The sequence below is a fragment of the Gopherus flavomarginatus genome, chromosome 2 (assembly GCF_025201925.1).
Source record: "Gopherus flavomarginatus isolate rGopFla2 chromosome 2, rGopFla2.mat.asm, whole genome shotgun sequence".
Taxonomy (NCBI): domain Eukaryota; kingdom Metazoa; phylum Chordata; order Testudines; family Testudinidae; genus Gopherus; species Gopherus flavomarginatus.
Window position 1 is genome coordinate 115,374,475 of NC_066618.1, and position 20,261 is coordinate 115,394,735.

The 20,261-nt window shown below is 43.1% G+C and overlaps 1 protein-coding gene across 3 annotated transcripts in view; it reads right to left on the reverse strand.

The window, feature by feature from the left end:
• The window catches only part of MOCOS (molybdenum cofactor sulfurase), a 394,972-nt gene extending 375,626 nt beyond the window's left edge, over nucleotides 1–19,346 (reverse strand). For 2 of the 3 annotated variants that reach the window (XM_050937685.1, XM_050937686.1), the window contains exon 1: nucleotides 19,172–19,257. In XM_050937685.1, the coding sequence (XP_050793642.1) occupies nucleotides 19,172–19,211 (40 nt within the window). In that variant the 5' untranslated portion in view covers nucleotides 19,212–19,257. Of the gene's footprint in view, nucleotides 1–19,171 lie in introns of all 3 variants that reach the window. The other variant, XM_050937684.1, reaches the window with a different exon arrangement.
• Nucleotides 19,347–20,261: the final 915 nt, after the last annotated feature.

Here is a 20,261-nt window from a genome sequence, read left to right on the forward strand (position 1 = left end):
AGTTGCATTAATGTTCTCCCTAATGCAACAGTACTCTTTTCAGCTTGAATGAACTCCAGGGTAATCACTGTGACACCTTAGAGACACACCCTGTCCTTTTCTGTACTTCCACAAATGGAAAAGAAAAAGCTGTGGTTCTGATAGAAACAGCAATTTAATCTTGCTGAAGTCCTGACATGCTTAGGGTGTTTTCTGACTACCTTCATAGACTGAGAAGTGTGTCACGCTATTACAGCTGTGCGGAACTTGCCTGTTTCAAGGCGCTGGAGTTTTGACACACCATACTGATGGAGTTGGTTCACATGGGATCAGGACCCCAGCGTTTACCCTGGTATTTCAGTTGAGCAGATCAGAAATTTTGTTGAAAACAATGTTCCAATGAGAAATGAGGGGTAAAAATTAACTAAAATGCTCAGGAAAAAGTTCCCATTTCCTAACAACTCTTGGGTTTATTTAAGCACCAACACTCCGGGTGAAACCATGGAAACTCAGGTGACTGAAGATGAAAATGGCATAAAGCACCCAAAGTCAAACTTTTCATAGGTCATGGAACACCCACCCCAATGCTCTTATCTGGTGCTCTCTTCTGGAGAAACAGACAAGTGGCCAGCTATACCCAATTCTTCTGAGGGGGACTCAGGCTGGCCTCTCTCAGGGCATCAGGGTGGATTTAGCTGGCCCGTTTCCTCATCTGTGAGCAGGGCTGTGAGGAAATGCTCATTGCCCACACCACCACACATTCGCAGGATAATTTCTGAGGAGAAGGCAGTTTTGCCACCTCCCTGTTTCTACATCAGGAGACCTAGATGGCACCACTGGCTTCTGCAGCTGTCTATACAATGACATGTATTCTGGGGACTATTATCCCTTTTCTCACTCTGCCTGACCACCACGAGTCTGGCTTTGCTTCAATCCTAGAGGCCACTCCAAACTCATTTCCTACCTGAAAAACCAAAATGAGATTTTCAGCATCTCCCAAATTATGTGGCGGCTGTTTTTTACTTACAAATGAGCTATCAAAATGGTCAGAGGGTCAGAAGTGGCTGCTAAAAGGGCAGCCTGTGCTATAGGAAAGAACAATATAAAAATATGATACTCTTTCCCTTGTGCTCCCATCCTGCCACCTCAGCCCTCCAGCTTAGCTGCTGCATTTTGCAGGCACATCGAGAACTTCAAACTTTTGGTGAATTGGGGGTCAGTGTTCACCATCATTACCTACAAGTTTATTTCACAGTATAAAATAATGGCTGAAAATGTAAAATTGGCCGTTTCTTACTCAACAGATCTGCTCCCTTGGATTCTGAGTTATAGCTACTGTACTTATTTTGAGCACAGAAGAAATGCTTTAATACTTGTTAATCATACGAGCACTGTAGAGCCAATAGAGCTAAGAGTATATGAACTGGCTGCTATTCCACTGATGGAATGCATGACAGAATTATGAACTACATTCCAAATACAGACTTATTACTGGTGACGATGCACAAGTCAGAGAGAACACACTTGACTTTCAGATTCAAGTAGTTAGAAAAAAATATCTGACTGTTAAAAAACTGAGCAAATTAGATATGGAAATCATTGAAAAACACAGAATCTCACAAAACAGTTTTCTCCAGAGTGACTTTCTGAGTATAACTACATTTAACGGGAATCCTAGTCTGCATAGGAACATGGCTCTGGATCTGTAACTCTGTACCTCAAAATAGCACCTTTTGGTTGAAATGCTTGGGGAAGCTCAGCTCAGATTAAAGGCTGGTGCATGTCCACTTTCCTTTGACAAAATGGCATACTAATGAGCTTGCATGGTCCAAGGGAGTCTTGAGCAGTGTCAGACAGTATATTCCTGGGGTGCAAGGCTAGGGGCTGGTCTGATTGGCTGATGCCTCTCTGTATGATTCATGAGTGGCTTAGAGTGCATTCATGCAATTTCGCTGAGTGTGAATCTCCACACACTGATGGCTGAGTGATCACAGCCCACAGAAGGGTTTTCTGTTTGTCAATGGCACAGCATTGTGAGAGACAGCCCAGGCTGGGAAATTAAGGGGGCACAAAAGTCCCACAGTTCCAAGTTGCACCACTTTACATAACTCTGCTGAAGTTACTGATAAATTTGGCCCACTAATGGATAAATTAGGAATAATGTTTTCAATAGTATCTAGATACACACATGAATGCCACCAAAACCACACAATCACACGACCAGTGGCTTTCCACTGAAAGTATGGATCTTGCAATTAGTTAACCCACCTTGGAAAAAAGTTTCTAAGCTGCTTTCATAGGTTTTTCCCCATTCCTCCATACTCCTTCCATGACAAGTTTAAAAAGCTACTCAGATGGACAAGATGGATTAATACTTAGTGTTCTTAAAAGCATTATACAAACTGACTACTCCTCACAATTTGAAGTAGTCAACTTTTATTGTCCTCATTTTATAGGTGGGGAAATTGAGACAAAGAGACCTAGTAAAGACACGAACTGCTGTCAGCAGCAGAATGGAGAACAAACAAATCCAGTCTAATTGGATGGCACTGTCCCAGGCACCATGCAGTCAGCTGTGTCACAGCTTCTCATGAACATTTGTAAAGTGGTTTCTACATGGATATTTTTGCTTGTTTTAATATCCTATGTCCCACTATTTTGTGTTGTGCCTACTGTGCTTTTACATGATTTTTTGGCATCATATACCACATGAATCATTTTTGGAGCTCCCAAAATCCAATTCACCTGTGTTAACAAGTATTTGCAGTTTGCTTTTATTTACTTGATCTAATACTATATGGTCTCCTTTAGTACAGCTTGATGTATAACCATCAATCAGTTTTCGTTTCTATTACTGTGCAGTTTCTGCAGCGCTACGTATCTGTCAGTACCTTTCTCGGTTTAAGGTGTGCCGGTAATTGACTTCTTATTATTATCTCTAATGATCCCCTATGACATTCTAGCAAGAAACACCACCTCTAAGATGTTCACATTGTTTATGGACAGCGTTTAAAGTCTGTTGCTAGCTAATCAAATGTTTCATCTGTTTGGTTGCAAGCACTGAATACATGATGCTCTAGTAATATAGTTTTCCTCAGAGTACAATAATCCCCATACATTCTCATATGAATGTCAATTTGGTTCACTTCCCAGTTTTCAAACACAAGTACTTTTTCTATCTCCTGGGTATGTTCTCCTGAATATCAGTATTAAGTACTGCAGCTTTTCTGGCATTATCTCTTTGCAGCATTCAGATAGTTTCAACTATTTTTAGTCATTTTATATATATATATATATAAAGAAGCGAAGAGCAAAGTCTGAAAAAGTAGAAGATAATTTCTGGTAAAATCCTTAGTTTCACTCCAGTCAGCACCATAAGCACAGAGCCGTCTTGTTTTTATTTATCTGCTTCTGATCCAACCACAGTGTGAAAAGGCATGTCACCACCAACCAAGAAGGAAATGCAGCAACTGCTGGCCAACGCTGACTGGCAGCCTCACAGCAGCTGGGATAATAACAGAGCTGAGAAGCAGTTGGGTGGAATGGCTGCCAGAGGAACAAGCAGGCCAGAGAAAGAAGATCCTGCCCAGAGTGACAACAATCCAAAGAAGGGATGCCCAGATCCATAGGCTGGTGAAGCCTACAGAACCAAAGGAGGTAAGAGGGAGCTCAAGTATAGCAGAGCTGTGGAGGACTGATTCTGCCTGCCTGATTTAAGAGGCCTGAGCTGGAACCCAGCAGCGTGGGTGGGCCTGGGTTCCCCTACCTGCCTCTAAACAGGGACTTAGGAGCAAAAGAGGTTCCAGGTCCCTTGAGGGCAAGGGCCAGATAATCCCCGGCAACATAAGGGGAAACTTGCACATCCCCATGAGACAGATATTAACGTCCTTGGCTCCAGAACAGGACTATAAACACTCAAGAAAGGGCGACTGACAGCCCCTCTGATTCGTGCAGACTTTGCAGTGCCCTGTCTGACCAAAGGGGGATGCTGACACACTGGGGCACCAGCCTACAAGGGAGGTAAGTTAGTCACATTCTATATGGCTTGGGCAGGGGGAAACAAAGGAGCTGTGTTCCGCTTTCTTACACTACACATTTTTATCATTTTGGTCACCTGTTGGTTTTACCCACAGATCTGTGGTAAAAGTGCAGGGGGAGGGGGTGAAATGACTCCATACTCTTCTCCACTTCAAAAGATAGATCTCGTCATACGTTTTTTCACTCACATTTTATTTGGTAAAATGCATTCATGACTTCACAAAGAGATTATTGGCAAGTACAAATAAAAGGAAAAAAATGTTCCCAATCATAGGTCTCTGCTTAATATGCTGTTGGAGACATTAATGGCACTAGTGAATGGAACCATTACCCATCATCAGGCCTATCCTGTTTTAGTGAAGGGCACTGGCATGCATACACAAAGGCCTACACATCACCGCATCACTGAAACTATTAGTAACTACCCAACAAAAGCAGTAATTATGACAACTTCTTACACACAATGATATAAGAGCACAAGAGTCTTAAAAATCGGAAACTTTTTCACCTTCGATTGCTCTCTCAGATAGGAGATAGGATTTTTGGGTTGCATCCTTACTTCAGGTCATTCATGTGGCCTTTTACCTTAAGCTGCACTCTTAACAAGTATGCACAGGGATGTGCATAGTGGTATTCAGTATCCTAACGTCATATGTTAATAAAATTATCTCACAAAATTACATTAATGAATACTTGTTAAAATAAGGCTGTCATCTTTCCAAACATTAAACAAGCACATGATTCCATCTCCAGAGACTCAAGTTCAAGTACTAGTTATTTTACTAGTAAAAGTGAGTTTGTTTATGTCATCCTACTCCTTCATTTATGCATGTTAAAATATTGGATAAATCTCTACTCAGGGAAATCCAGAACTGAGAAAAACGTTGTCTGATTAACATTGTTCCTAACCTGCTCTGAAAATGTTTTAGATCATGTTGCTTCAGAGCCTGAATAAACACTGAAATCACATCTTCTTCCTCCTCTTGCAAATATAATATTCCCTTGACTCCTACACAGAAAGAGAAAGAGGAAGATAGTAAGAAATAGGACAATAAGAGAATAATAGATCTTGTTTCGGGAAATTTCTCTATTTCGTTTCATACTCAGATTTCATACACCAGATAGAAAACTAATGTGGTTGTATATGGTAGCAGTCCCATGATAAGTATATTTTACAATGTATTTTGCCATCAGGGATGAATATGAGAGCACAAACACACAAAACTGACTCACTGTTCATGAACACTTTCTGCTTCCTTTTTGAACTGCTGTGTTCTGAATCAGTGACCTCGTGAAGTACAGAAAGATTCCTAACAACATATTTTAAAATGCCATTTTAAGTACAACATGCCTAGTATACAGTCATACCTCCTGCTTAAAAACCATTGTTATAGATGCCTTAGAGACATCTTAAAAAGCTCTACATGCCCCCTTTTCCCTCACCCCAAATATCTTCCCTGGCCAAGGTTCAGGTCTTCCTCACCATCCTCTCAGCTCTGCCAATGTTCCCGGACTTGTCTGCCCATTTGTCAGCTTCTCTCATTGGTGATTTCTACGAGGCAGCCCCCTGTGCCTGGTATGATCTTCCTCAGCTTAACCATAAAGCTTCTTTTCACATTTAAGACCCTCTTAAAGATCCACTTCTGCTATGATGTATACAGTGAATCAAGTTGATTGGCATATAAACTGCTCCTCCTCTCTCTGTTTATTTGTGTCTGTCCTGAGACTGGGAGCTCCTTGGAGCAAGTACCCATCCCTTCTTGAATGTCTGGAAAGCACCTAGCACTTATGGTAAGTGCTACAATAAACAAATCACTAATGACACATGAACATAGCAAAGAGGTGGGCAAACTATGGCCTGCAGGCCACATCCGGCCCATGGGACAGCCCTGCCTGGCCCCTGAGCTCCTGACCTGGGAAGCTAGCCCCGGGCCCCTCCACCGCTGTTCCTCCTCCCCTGCAGCCATGGGGCTGGGGGGTTAGATAAGGGGAAGGGAGTCCCGGGGGACAGTCAGAGGACAGGGAGCAGGGGGTGGTTGGATGGGACGGAGGTTCTGGGGGGGCGGTCAGATGGGTGGGGACTCCTGAGGGGGACAGTCAGGAGACAGGAGGAGTCAGATAGGGGGCAGGGACCAGGCTGTTTGGAGAGGCACAGCTTTCCGTACCCAGCCCTCCATACAGTTTTGTACGCCGATGTGGCTCTCAGGCCAAAAGGTTTGCCCAGCCCTGACATAGCAGAAGCTTCTGTGGGTCAGATTCCAATCTCACTTACACCAGCGTAAATCTAGAGTAGCAATTCCACTGATGTCAACTCGACCATGTCTCTGTTTTAAAATGTATGGAATTTCTTTGGATTAATAATCTTGTCTTATTTTTAAAAAAGAAATAGCTCTATATCTAATACAATGGTATGTAATATGTACATAGGTGTTTTCTTAATAGTGCATGCGACGTGCAGCCGACGAAGTGGGTATTCACCCACGAAAGCTCATGCTCCAAAACGTCACCCTTTGCTGCTTTTATGGATCCAGACTAACACGGCTACCCCTCTGATACTTAATTGGAAGTAGTCATTGCTGAATATAAAAATCCAAAAGCAAGAATGTTTTCGAGCAACAAAAGTTTCATATATGCTCAATTTGTTCAGTGAACGATCAGAAAGCAGCTTCTCCTTTTACAATACAATCTCTTCCCTGTACTGACATATTCATTTATTATACAACAAAGTGAACACTACTGTGCCTTATATAGATATCCCTTATAGGGATCCCACACTAACATGTCTGAACATTAAAATTAAAATGTTCAAACTTGGGTGCTGAAAATTAGTCATTAGTGCCTGAGAATGTGCAACATCCATTGACATCCCAGAGGCTCCTCTCTAAATCAAGACACTGATTTAGACACAGGAGTCTAAATGTGGGTACAAGTGCCTAAGGCACCCAAATCTAAACCCTTTTCGCCAAAGGATCCAGTCACAACTGATCCTGTCTGAACTTGCAAAGTACAAATGAAAAGTCTGAACTTGCACCATTACTTACAGCAGCAGCAGACTTGTTACTTACAGACTTGTTTCCTAGACTCTTCAGCTGAGTTTACAGTTTTAAAGGCCTCATACTATAACATATGCATTTAAATGAATCGGTACAATGGTTCCTCAAACACGTCTGAGAAATGTATTGCAATGACAAAGCTGAGGTTAGAAACTACATTCCATATATCAATCTGAGTAATGCAGTTGCCAGAAACAGAAGACAACCATCTTTGGGGAAATCTTTCTCTTCTTTCTAAAACTAAAAATTCCTTCAATGCTGAAAGATTATGGCAGTTTCATGATGGGGACTATTGTTTATTTGGAGCTCAGTCCATCAACACCAGAGCAAAAGATAAAGCAGCACTGCATGTGCTACACCATGTGTGTTAGTGAGAACCTTTTGAAACATGTGACAGATGACTATTTCCTAATGACACGCTGCTATGAAAATTTATGAAGAGAAAAAAAATTGAAACATCTACGCATTGTTGATTTTATGCTTATATTCTGTATTAAATCCTTTTTACACTCAAACAGCTCCTATTCTACTTCTTAACGTAAGCTCATTAGATAACAGACAAATATATTAAGAAAGGGTCATATTCAGCTAACCATTTATACAATCAGAAACTACAGGAACTGTTAGTAAGATTGTCTCACATCACATTGTTGTGGTAATAGTAATGCAATCAATCTAACAGCCATATAGTAAGCTGCATATAACATGGTCCTCTCACCACCGGCACTCCACTCATTAATCCATCTTCTTTGGGATGTATTCTAATGTTACAAACCTTCAAACACCAGCTTCTTTCCCCTAACAAACCAAAATTTACCCTTCTAACATGCAGTGCAACATGGGGACATGCAACAGTAGCGGCCCATGACAGGTTTACTGTCACATAATTCATGCCAAATAGGAGCTAGAAACACAAGCTATGTGTGGTTGGGGAGAGCAAATCCCAGTTTCCTCTACTCACTCTCCGTAACCAGTAGATTCTGAGATGCTGGGGTTTTAAGCCATGACCTTTTTTTTGTCTAGCAAAGATACTTTCGATCATTTTTAGAGAGTTTAAAAATGTATTTGTTATAATTTTCTTTTCCCTTCAAGTCCAGTACTTTTGGATCAACTAACTTCAAAGGATACATGCCAAAATAGTCCCACAAGAATTTTTGTATATTCTCTGAAACAGTTTTTCCCTGTAAAACATGCACAACACGACAGTGTGACGAGGTATAAAGGTTATACTAGCATGTAATTCAGATGACTGCCATTACTGATGTGTGGTTTATCAGTGGTGTGTGACACTCCCAGACTCATACCGGTAGACCTTTATAGCACACCATCACGTATGCTATCACTACCTGGGGGTAAACCACCAATGTGTGATCTAGCCCAGAGTGTGGTGTTGTACTGCCCCTGGAGCAGCCCAAGGGGGAGCTTATTATTTAGATCTGGCTCTGGGGGGCAGTAATTTTTCTTAGGTTCCCACCCACTCCATGCCCTTTCTTGACCTTCACACCTACCTGTACAATGCTCTGCAAAGTCTGCTTCACTCTCATGCACAGGAAGTGGTGGTAGGGTGCATCAGTCCAAGAAAGTAAGGTCACCTTCTGCCCCCTCTCCTGCCTTCCATTGGCATATAGGACAGGTCATGTTCTGACCCTTAGATTGTAAGCCCTTTGGGGCACGGACTATCTTTTTATGATTTGTGTATAGCACTTAACACAATGAAGCCCTGATCATTGATTCAGGCGTCTGGCGCATGGATAATACAAATAGTAATAAATCTCCCAGATAAGTTCAGGTAGCACTGTATTCTATTCAGTATTCCATTGTGCTTTAGGTTGCTTGTTTGTATCTCTGTTTCACATACTTGTTTGGCTTTTGTTAAAAGGAGTGAGGATTCATGAGTCTGAATCAGAGCTGGTCAATGTTTAAACTAATGTTTCTTTTGGTTGGCGGAGGGGAAAAAGTCCCAATGAAAATGTTCATGAAAGATCTTTAGGAATTTTAAATTTTTTCTTTTTTTTGTACTGAAATTCTAAAATGAAAAAATTGGGATGAGTTTGCTTTCCCCCTTCTTCCAATCCCCCCCCCCACACACACCTTTCAGTAGCAAATTGGAAAAAAAGTCACAAAGAGGAGGCTACAGTTCCTGGAGCGAGAGGGGCTGCAGGATGAGAGGGTGGTGGGAGAGATGCTGCCGGAAGAGGGCGCAACGCCTGCCCAGAGCTAATCCCCAGGACGGTCAGGAGGAGGCGTCTCTTGCGGTGAGTGAACCCTGCAACACTTGGGCCTGGCCCCATCCCCCTGCATCTCAGGTTTGCTCCACTGTGGCAGGAGGGGGCAGCATTGGTTTCCACCTGCATGCTCACCCCCTCGCACCAGTGAAGACATTTTACTTTTTCAAAAGGTATAATACCTCCAGCCGCTGCCAGGGCTTGGATGGCTCAGCTTTCCACAAGGCATAATTAAGCTCTATCTGTCTGACTAGAACACTCCTGCATTTTTTTTTAACCTGGTTGGGTGATAATTAAATTAGTGACATAAATATAATCCTAATTATCAAAGTAATCTTTACACACATTGAGACCAGACCATTACTAACATGTTCTCACCTCCAACAGTAAATAACAGGTTTCTGCTGAAGGGGAAAGCAGGTCTCAGCCTACAAAACAAAGATTAAAAGGGAAGATGTGCCAGTGTACAAATCATTACTGTTCTGCAAATCAGCATGGATTCATATACATATGACACAGCTCTCAGATCAAACACCAACATGATTTCATCTTTACCATTGCTGAGTAAATAATAAAACTGAGTGGTGCTGGATTATGAAAAGATTTAAGGCTAAAAATTAATTCACACCATTTGAAGAAAAAAAAAATCATTCCAACCTTCATTCACTAGTTCTTGATATCAACCAGGACAGAAATAATAGAAGATGAACTCACGCCTATGATTATTCTCCTCCCAAAGGACAGAACTGATACTGCTTGTCTAATAACCCTTACCAACAGAACAATGCTGTCTTGAGAACTATTTGCCCCACTATCCTATTTAGAGACAAAGACCTCGGATAACAGTAATATGAGAAAGTAATTATTTGGAGGAGACAAAGATCAAATACCTAAATGTTGTTTGTTTTGTTATTGAAAAACAGAATGAGAATAGGTGACAACTTTGAGTGATCACCCACATTTCAAGGAAATAAAGGACAATTTAATTAATAATTCAAGACTAAATTTATTATCGAGGGACCAACACCCATGATGTTTTTTTTAATTGTACAAAATTATGCATAACAGACTTCACAGCACCTTAGTATTGTAGGATTTTTTGCATGCTTGTTGCTGAAATATGGATGAGCACCATCTATTAACTTGATATGAGATTTGGAACATTAGGCAGCAAGTAAGGATTGTTTATTTCTTAGAAGACAGCTGGTCACTCTAGTGCCCTGTAGATTCTTCTCTCTGGGTGCATCTGTATCTAGGGCTGTGCTCCTCCTGTGCTCATTATTCTTGCAACAACTCCCACTGAAGTCAAAGAGCGCTTTCTCTAGGAAAGGAGTACAGGAACAGACCCATAACTGGAAAAGTACTTTGGGATTAAATGTAATATACTATATTATATACAGTACGTCCGCTTCTTCTCAAAGACATGATGCAGCTTGAACATGATTTTTTTTCTTTAGTGCTGTGATTTCATTATAGCAAACCATTCAACAAAAGGATATTAGATCCTATTACTTAAACTGTGAAACATTGTTGATTTTTTAACTGTTTCTCAATTAAAGGTTAATACTCTGACCCTATGCTGTAGATAAGTGTTTTGCTCATGAGTTTAAGGCCAAGGTCACATGTTGTGTGTACTCTCTTGCCTATAAGATAGGGATCAGTTTAATAGCCTCCACGCATACGTTTAGAAAGTATTGCCCAATCTGTCAGTTAATCGTCCTCCAAGGAGAAACTTACAGATAAACTTTTGCTTAAAAGGAAAGTCTTAAGGCTTATGTGTTAAGCATAATAGACCCCTGATGATTTAAGGAACTGCACTAGTTCTTTTTATCTTTTCACAAAGCTTTACGAGTGAGATTTGGGCAACTTTTTTTTTTTCCCTGCTGGAGTCAGTGGTGAAATTCCCATTGATTTCAATGGGAGTAGGGTTAGGTCAATGCTACACACTTTGGCAAATCTCACCTTTATTTTAGGCAGAGCAGATCTGTGTTTAATACCCAGCATTGATTTCTTTCCAATAATCATAAGAACCATTATGCATTTAGGGCCACAATCGCTCAATCCAGCACCAGGGGTGAGTAGTGAGGCTGGCTCAGATCAAGCAAGCCTTGATATGGCCTTCTAACTTTTAGGCCAGTCACACCATAACAATGCAAGCGACAATCATAGAAGCATTTCAGCATGGTCCACTTAGTGACAGCATCATCTAAGGAACCGATGTCAATTGAAAACAAAAAGTTGGTGTTTGTTACAGCTGTCCCCCTGCTGCATTCCTTTTTCCCCTCTCCTTCCTGTTTGTCCTGTGTGGCCGCCCCTCCCGGCCATTGTGCTAACTAAAGTCACAGCCCTATTCATAGGAATGGATTGTACAGACTAACTGAAGCCATTGCTCTGCCTAGGGAAGGGGCTTCTTGCTTCTTTGGCTTCTTTGTTCAGACCCGGGCTTGGTGTAGGGGGCGCTGCCCAGAAATGCAAGACCTGAAGTGGCCAACTAATTAAGCATATGAGTCATACCTGTGGCTCAGAACATGCCCAGGCATGCCTATGCTTACCTGCAGCCTTTCCCTGCCTTCTCTCCTCCCCTGTATCAAGAGGAGCCAATTAAAAGTACTGGTGGGAAACTGCCTGAGTTTGCCTTTAAAGCCGGACATTTTCTGATCAGACCTCGGAGAAGGTCCTTGCTCTGCCACCTGGTCTGATCAGCTAGGGGTCTTTGGAGGGCCCTCTCCCCGCTCTCGTTTGTTTTTGAGCATACCCCCGTTTTTAAACTCCCCTCCCACGAACAACAAATTTGTGCCTGGAGATCTCCTGATTATTGTAAGCAAATCGAGTCCTCTCTCCATCCTCCGATGCTACTGCTGTTCCTGCCTCTGTGCTTGCTGCTGTCCTGGGGATTGGTAAGAACTCCCTCTTGCAGACTCCCCCTGTCCTAGCTGCTGGCCTTGTTTCCCCAGCAGATAGACCCAAGCTAACTCCTTGGTCTGTATCTGTAATCTGTTTCTTGCTCCGCAGCGCCTTTGCTGCTAAAAATAAGCCTGTGCCACTGCTAAGCTGTGCCTTCCTGGACTGTATCCTGGGCCGCCGGCTTCCAGCCGCCCCACTGCTACAACCACCCCCACCCCTCGGGGGCTGAACCCTGGGCACACACCACTCTGCCCTCTGGAACTGCTCCCCCTCGCCATCAAAGAATCGGCATAGTGTAAGGTGCACCTATTAGAATCAGGTTCTTAGTCTAGATAAGTTGTAATTTCATTTTGCATAGCTGTGGTTAAGTTAGGTTTAAAGAATTGTTTGTATTGTGCTCTGTTACTTGCTAATTTGTGTAGTTTTGGTTAAGTTAGATCATAAATAAGATTTTGCTGTGTTCTGTATAATTGTGGTTAAGTTTGTCTTCCCGCTGCCCTAACCCCCCCGCAAGCTTGCCCGTGTCTCCCCCCGAGCTCCCCAGTCACTCGTTGCAGTCTCTCTGCTGTTTAAACTTGCAGCCTGTCTGCTCTCTGTGTCTCCCTGAGTTTAAATCTCCCTCCGCAGCGCCTCTGCCTTTGGTCTCTGCTCCACCATGTGCTCCTCTTCCCCCATCCCCCAACCTCATTCCTCTACCACTGCCTTTCTCTCTCTCTCTCTCTCAACCCCTTCCCCCACATGTTCACCCCGCTCCTACTGCTGCCAAACCTCAATTGTATTACTGAAGTCTAGCATAAAACCCCATTGGTTATCCTTTTTCTCTCTGACACACCTCACATTTTACATTTACACCACTGTGACACATTTTTACCTAGAGTTGTTGGTTATTTAACACATTTTACCCATAACTGTTAGTTGGTTATATGCTGCTGTGACACACCCTTTACCTAGAAATTGTTAGCTACCTGTTACATTTATACTTCAGTGTTTATTGGTTACCAACTGTATTGTACCCCACTATTGAAACCCCCTATACTATTTACTAAAAGAAACCCCTCCCCAACTGTCTACCTTACCAAAACCCATACCCCTCACTATTGAATTTTCCCTGTTTTTGCATTTTCTTATTTTGCACCCCACCAGTGCAGTAGTTGTCCCCCAAGATCCCCTACCTGCTGGCAGGGTCAGTTGGAAGGACTTTGAACACTTTAGTTCACTTCAAGTAGAACTCTAGGACACTTTATCCTCTTCCATTATGAGAAAGGCTTTACGATGGCTATACTAGCGTAGGGGAAGAAATGTTGTCAAGACAACAAGCTCATTAAGGTGATATAAGGACACTGCCCACCTTGGAGGGGAATCTTGGATGACTCCAAAGGACCACTTTGTAAAATCTGGTATAAGATGGATCAATCACTAATGCTTGAAGCTCGCTCCTTTTGTAAACTGACATGTCATTCTGGGATACATTCACAGGAGTGTCATAACACACTGGAGGTGATTGTTTGGCGGTACAGAGCGCTGGTGAGGCTTTGGCTGGAGTACTAGCCAGCTTCGGCACCACACTTAAAGAAAAATGTGAACAAATTGGAGAGAGTCCAGAGGAGAGGTCATGCATTTAGGGATTAATAACAAGAATTATTGTTATAAGCTGGGGACGCATCAGTTGGAAGTAACAGAGGAGGAGAAGGACCTTGGAGTATTGGATGATCACAGGATGACTATGAGCCGCCAATGTGATATGGCCGTGAAAAAAGCTAATGCGATTTTAGGATGCATCAGGCAAGGTATTTCCAGTAGAGATAAGGTGTTAGTACCGTTATACAAGGGACTGGTGAGACCTCATCTGGAATACTGGGTGCAGTTCTAGTCTCCCATGTTTAAGAAGGATGAATTCAAACTGGAACAGGTACAGAGAAGGTACAGAGAAGGGCTAGTAGGATGATCCGAAGAATGGAAAACCTGTCTTATGAAAGGAGACTGAAAGAGCTTGGCTTGTTTAGCCTAACCAAAAGAAGGCTATGGGGAGATATGATTGCTATTTATAAATATATCAGAGGAATAAATATCAGGGAGAGAGAGGAAATATTTAAGCTTAGTACCAATGTGGACACAAGAACAAATGGATATAAACTGGATACTAGGAAGTTTAGACTTGAAATTAGATGAAGGTTTCTAATCATTAGAGGAGTGAAGTTCTGGAGCAGCCTTTCAAGGGGAGTAGTGGGAGCAAAAGACATATCTGGCTTCAAGACTAAGCTTGATAAGTTTATGGAGGGGATAGTATGATGGGATAGCCTAATTTTGGCAATTAATTGATCTTTGATTATTAGCAGGTAAATAGGCCCAGTAGTCTGTGATGGGATGTTACATGGAGTGGGATCTGAATTACTACAGAGAATTCTTTCCTGGGTGCTGGCTGGTGAGTCTTGCCCACATGCTCAGGGTTTAGCTGATCACCATATTTGGAGTCAGGAAGGAATTTTCCTCCAGAGCAGATTGGCAGAGGTCCTGGAGGTTTTTCGCCTTCCTCTGCAGCATGGGCCACGGGTCACTTGCTGGTGGATTCTCTGCACCCTGAGGTCTTTAAACCACAATTTAAGGACTTCAATAGCTCAGACATAGGTTAGGGGTTTGTTATAGGAGTGGGTGAGTGAGATTCTGTAGCCTGCATTGTGCAGGTCAGACTAGATGACCATAATGGTCCCTTCTGACCTTAAGTCTATGAGAGCCATAAAATTGATAAGAGGTATAGAAAACATTACCTATGAGGAAAGATTGAAAAAAAGGGCATGTTTAATCTAGAGAAGAGAAGGCTGGGGAGGCCCTCATAAGAGTCTTCATATACATTAAAGGAAGTTATAAAGAATGGTGATAAACTGTTTTCCATACCCACTGAGGGTAGGTCAGGAAGCAACAGGCTTAGTTTGCAGCAAGGGAGAATTAGGTTAGATATTACGAAAAACTCTCTCACTCTAAGGATATTTAAGCACTGGAGCCTGTTACATGGGGAGTCTGTGGAATCCTCGTCATTTAAGGACGGGTTAGGCAAATACTGGTCAGGGATGGTTTAGGTCTACTTGATTCCTGCCTGGCATGGGGAGAAGGACTAGGTCATCCCAGGAGAACACATACCATACTAGCCTGTGCAAATAGACATGACTAAGCTTTTCACAAAAGCTTATGGCATCAGTGCCAACCCAAAAGGCAAAACCCTGAACTGGCAGAGCTGTTCCTCTACAAATAAGATATTTCTAAGTACTTGGGGAGTATTCCTATGTGAATGTAAGCTTCTACAAGGTCCAAAGTTCATAGTCCTTTACCATCCTCTAGAAATGGCATGAGGATTTCCCTTGTAACTATCTTGAACTCTTTTATTGACCACATATGCATTGAACCCTATTGCCTTATTCATTATCAGGAACGACTAGAAATATTCCCCCCCACCATCCTTCTTTCACCTCTTGCTCAATTACTTTCTGTACCAGAAGGGATGAGTTTCCTGCAGCAGAAATGGAGAAGCCCAACAACTTTCATTCAACTGAGAGAGGGACAATCTGAAGGTTAGTTTGAAAAACTCTGTATGCTCCGGACCCATATTCACAGATGACGTGGGGCCCTCCATGATATAAAGCTTCTAGTCATGGCCCCAGTAGGGAGATTCTGACAGGTTATTCAAAGCTGCTGGTTGGCTAAATGCTCTGGAGCCTTTTAAACACTCAAAAAAATTACATCCTGAAAGTGGGGGGAGGGAGGAACAGGCAAAGAAGTAGAGATATTTGAATGCCAGCTAGATTGGGTAATTCAGGTCACCTTGCCACAGACTAACGTGCAATTTAGGGTTATCATACATTCTATTTTATGCTCAATATTTATTTTCCCCTGGAAATGCCCATAGCCTGCTGTAACAAAATCTACTGAGGCTTATATGCATGCCACAAAATCAAGCCTCAGTAGATTTCTATATATGTGCCAAGGTTTTCCAAATGGATACCTAAAGCTAGGATCCTAATTCTCTTTTTAGACCCTGATTCTGCAATGTGGGTGCAGAGATTTATTCACAGAGAGCTCATTGAAAGACCCAAGCTATAGACACTTAAAAGGCTTGATCTTCAAAAGTACTGAAGTTAATAGGAGCTACTGGGTTCTCAGCACTTTTGAAAATCAGGTCACTTGTATAAGTGTCTATAGCAGTGGTTCCCAAACTTTAACAACCTGTGAACCCCTTTCACTAAAATGTGGAGTCTCGCAAACCCCCTCCTAAAAATGAATATTTCCAGGGAGGGCCGGCTCTAGCCATTTCGTCACTCCAAGCACGGCGGCATGCCGCCGGGGGGCACTCTGCCACTCGCCAGTCCCATGGCTCTGTTGGACCTCCTGCAGGCGTGCCTGTGGAAGCTCCATCAGAGCCATGGGACCAGTGGAACCTCCGCAGGCACGCCTGCAGGAGGTCCACAGGAGCCGCCTGCAGCCCTCCCGGCAACCGGCAGAGCGCCCGAGGGATGCCACCTCAAGCACGCGCTTGGCGCGCTGGGGCCTGGAACTGGCCCTGTTTCCAGGGATTTTCTCCTTTACGTGAGTATAAATTATAAAAACATTGATCTTGGAAATATAAAATTTGTTTTTATGACATGCTTATTATACACTATGTATTTATCATCACAGTATTTTTATTACATTATGAAAACAGCAACACTCTTCCAAGATCTCACTTTTGTAGCTTGTATCACTTTGAATAAGCTTGTTATAAGACACGGCTCATCAAGGAGTAGCAGATGTGAAACAGCATGAAGGTACTTAAGAAGCCAACTCAAATCGTTCCTCCTACACAAACATTCAGGTCTTGAGCAGACTAGGCAAACAACGCACGTTACAACAAAGCTTAAACTTGTTTTTCTAAATAATTTTGAAAATAATACTAGTTGCCTATTTAATTTTAAAAACAGCAAAAAATATCCACCTCCCTTTCCATTTCTTATGAGTCCTAAAGTTTAAATCTCTTCAGTGTGATAGATATGCTTGCTTCGATGTGCTTAGCTCTTGGAAGTCCAGGGGCTCCGGGCTGCTGGCCCCATGCTGCCCAGGGTCACTAGGGACAGCTCTGTCTGCCATTCGGGAATTCCGCCTCCCCCCCCTCCCCCCAGAGAACCTCCCGTAACATTTTGCAAACCCCCACGGGTTCATGAACCACCGTTTGGGAACTACTGGTCTATAGAGATTTAGAATCCTAACTTTAAGCGCCTGTTTTTTAAATTTTGGTCCAAGGTTATTTGTCACTCACAAACTTGTTTGCAAACTTTCTCAAATATGAATAACTGATGTCAGACGTGTTATGTCTTCAAATTAAAATTCTATAAATCTTTGTTTCTTTAAAGAAAAATGCTCAATCATCTCAAACTATCCCTTGCTCTCTTTCACTCATTTTGGCCTTTTGCTGTAAATTTTAAAGGCCAGTATCATACATTAAACCATTAGTGAGTTGAACACAGATCCTATAATCTATTACAAGAAACATTTCCACAGAAGTAATAAAAGGGACTAGACAAGATAAAAATATTCTTAGTAAAACGAGTATATTGACTTGCTCACAAATCAAGGATTGGATCTATGGGTATGTTACCTACTTTGCTCCCTGTGTTATTTTAATTTTTCCAAAAGTCTCGTGGTCACAGCAGCCATGGGCATGGCTCTTAAACATATAACAGTACATCACTGATATATCCTTTATTCTTATTGCCAATATAATATCAGCTTGGATATGGGAAAGCAAAGTTTGACTCTGAAAAATAAAAATCTATACCAGGGATCGGCAATCTTTCAGAAGTGGTGTGCCAAGTCTTCATTCATTCACTCTGATTTAAGGTTTCTCGTGCCAGTCATACATTTTAATGTCCTTAGAAGATCTCTTTCTACAAGTCTATTATATATAACTAAACTATTGTTGTATGTAAAGTAAATAAGGTTTTTAAAATGTTTAAGAAGCTTCATTTAAAATTAAATTAAAATGCAGAACCCCCTGGACCAGTGGCCAAGACCCAGGCACTGTGAGTGCCACTGAAAATCAGCTTGCGTGCTGCCTTCAGCACCTGTGCCATAGGTTGCCTACCCCTAATCTATACAAAGAGAAATGTCACTCACTTAGAGAAGAGTTGAGATTAAAATCCTTCCCCTCCTAAATGTTGTGAATTGCACTGTTATTTTTAAAGCTATTGGTGTATTTTGTCATTTCCCTGTAAAGATCTGTATCATTTTACACCATTAAAAATACAATTTTAAAATGTTATAAGTATATAAAAAGGAACATCCTTTACGTATGTCAATATTCAGATCAATGAAGAAAATTTAAGTCCAGTTTAAAGGTTACCTGAAAAAGTGGGAAAGCAAGCAAGCAGGGTTTGTGTCCTTTTTTGGCTGCTTTTAGCTCTATACAATATCGCTTTTTCTTTTTAAATGGGCTTTCTCCCTTGGCTTTTTACATCAGACATTCAAGTCCTGGCTAGGATGTTGAACAGGTGACATGGTGACATCCAAAGGGCGAAGGGAGGGAGGGAAAAGTGAGCAAGAAGGGAGAGAATATTTTTGTCAGACTGATTAGAGCGCTTGGTCTCAAACGCCAGGGACCAGGCCTGATCCTTTCTACAGCAAACACCCAACCTCTGACGAGGTAAAATCCGAGCCGTCTAGCTCTAGGGCGTGCAGACTGGATGTGCCTAGTGTTTGGGGTCCTCTCTTGCAAGGAGCCTGCACTTACACTCCAACCACTCAACTTGCCAGCGCGTTTTCAAACTTCTGCGAAGGAAAGAAACTTGGTGTGTTTCAGTTTCGGTTCAGCTGCGGCGCGTGCCTAGGGGGGCAGAAGTTGTATAAGCAGCTGCCTGCCCTAGGCCCTCTCAGTGAGCGAGCCGAGCCCCCAGCCTCTTCCCCGGCCGCAGGGGGCTGCCCCGCAGCTACCTCCACTACAGATCGCGTTACCTCCGAGCCTGCGGAACTCGCTTTCCCGCATCCCCTGCATGCTGCCCTCGCTGTAGCCGTAGCCGGCCCCGGGAGGGCACAGGCGCTGGAAGTACTGGAAGGACAGCAGTTCTCCCCATGGCGGCGCCGCCTGCTGCTGCTGCAGCTCAGCCCTGCTCTGCGCCTGCCCTGCCATGGTGCAAGCCCTGAGCTGGTGCAAACTTTCCTGAAATAGGAGTCGGGGCGAACTCCTCCCAGCACATGACGGACGCTCAGCTGGGGCAGGCGGAGATCTGGCGAGCTCCTCCTGCCGCCCTCCCCCAGCAAAGGACGCTCCACCCAGCCCCCGCATCTGCTCTCAAGCCCGGTTCGTACCGCTCGCTGGCTTTGTCCCTGCGCGCACTCAGAGCCCTTGTCCCGCTGCCGGAGGAGGGGAAGCACCTGTTCTAGGTTGTTGGGAGAAGCCTCTTGGTGAAAGAGCCCAATGCTGTCATCATTAATAATAATAAATAATTATATTGCATTTCCCAGTTTACGGATTGGCTTGGATCTGAGGTTAGATGTACCCTGTGTCACTGCGACATTCCCCTAGGGCCTGTGGCCAAGGTATTCTGGAAAGAAAAGACAAGAAAACCCTCTTCTAGGTGCCTGTTCATTGCACCGCCAGACCCATATGAACGTGGTCAGTGGTGTGGGGAAGCAAGTTAAAGGCTGACTTTGCAAAACTACCAGCAACTCCCCAGGGCCCTGGGCAATAACTTTAAAGGGACCTCGGAGAAATTGGTGGTGGTGAAGCTGGATTTAGGGGGGCAGGTGGGGAAGAAGACAGATCAGGAGAGAGTTTCTTTGGCAGGAAGGAAGCAGAGATAGCAGGGAGAGGGCAGGAGGTTCTTCCAGAGGAGAAACGTAATGTAACCACCAAAATAAAGTGGTGATGGGGGAAGTAATGGAGTAGTTTTCTATCACAAAGTTGGGGAACAAAGAGTTGGCTCCACAGGTAAGCTCACTTACCCTCCTCCTGAAAGCTCCTAAGTAGCACCATGTCCACTGTGTAAGCTCAGAACTTGTCTCTTTCACCAACAGAAGTTGGTCCCATACAAGATATTACCTC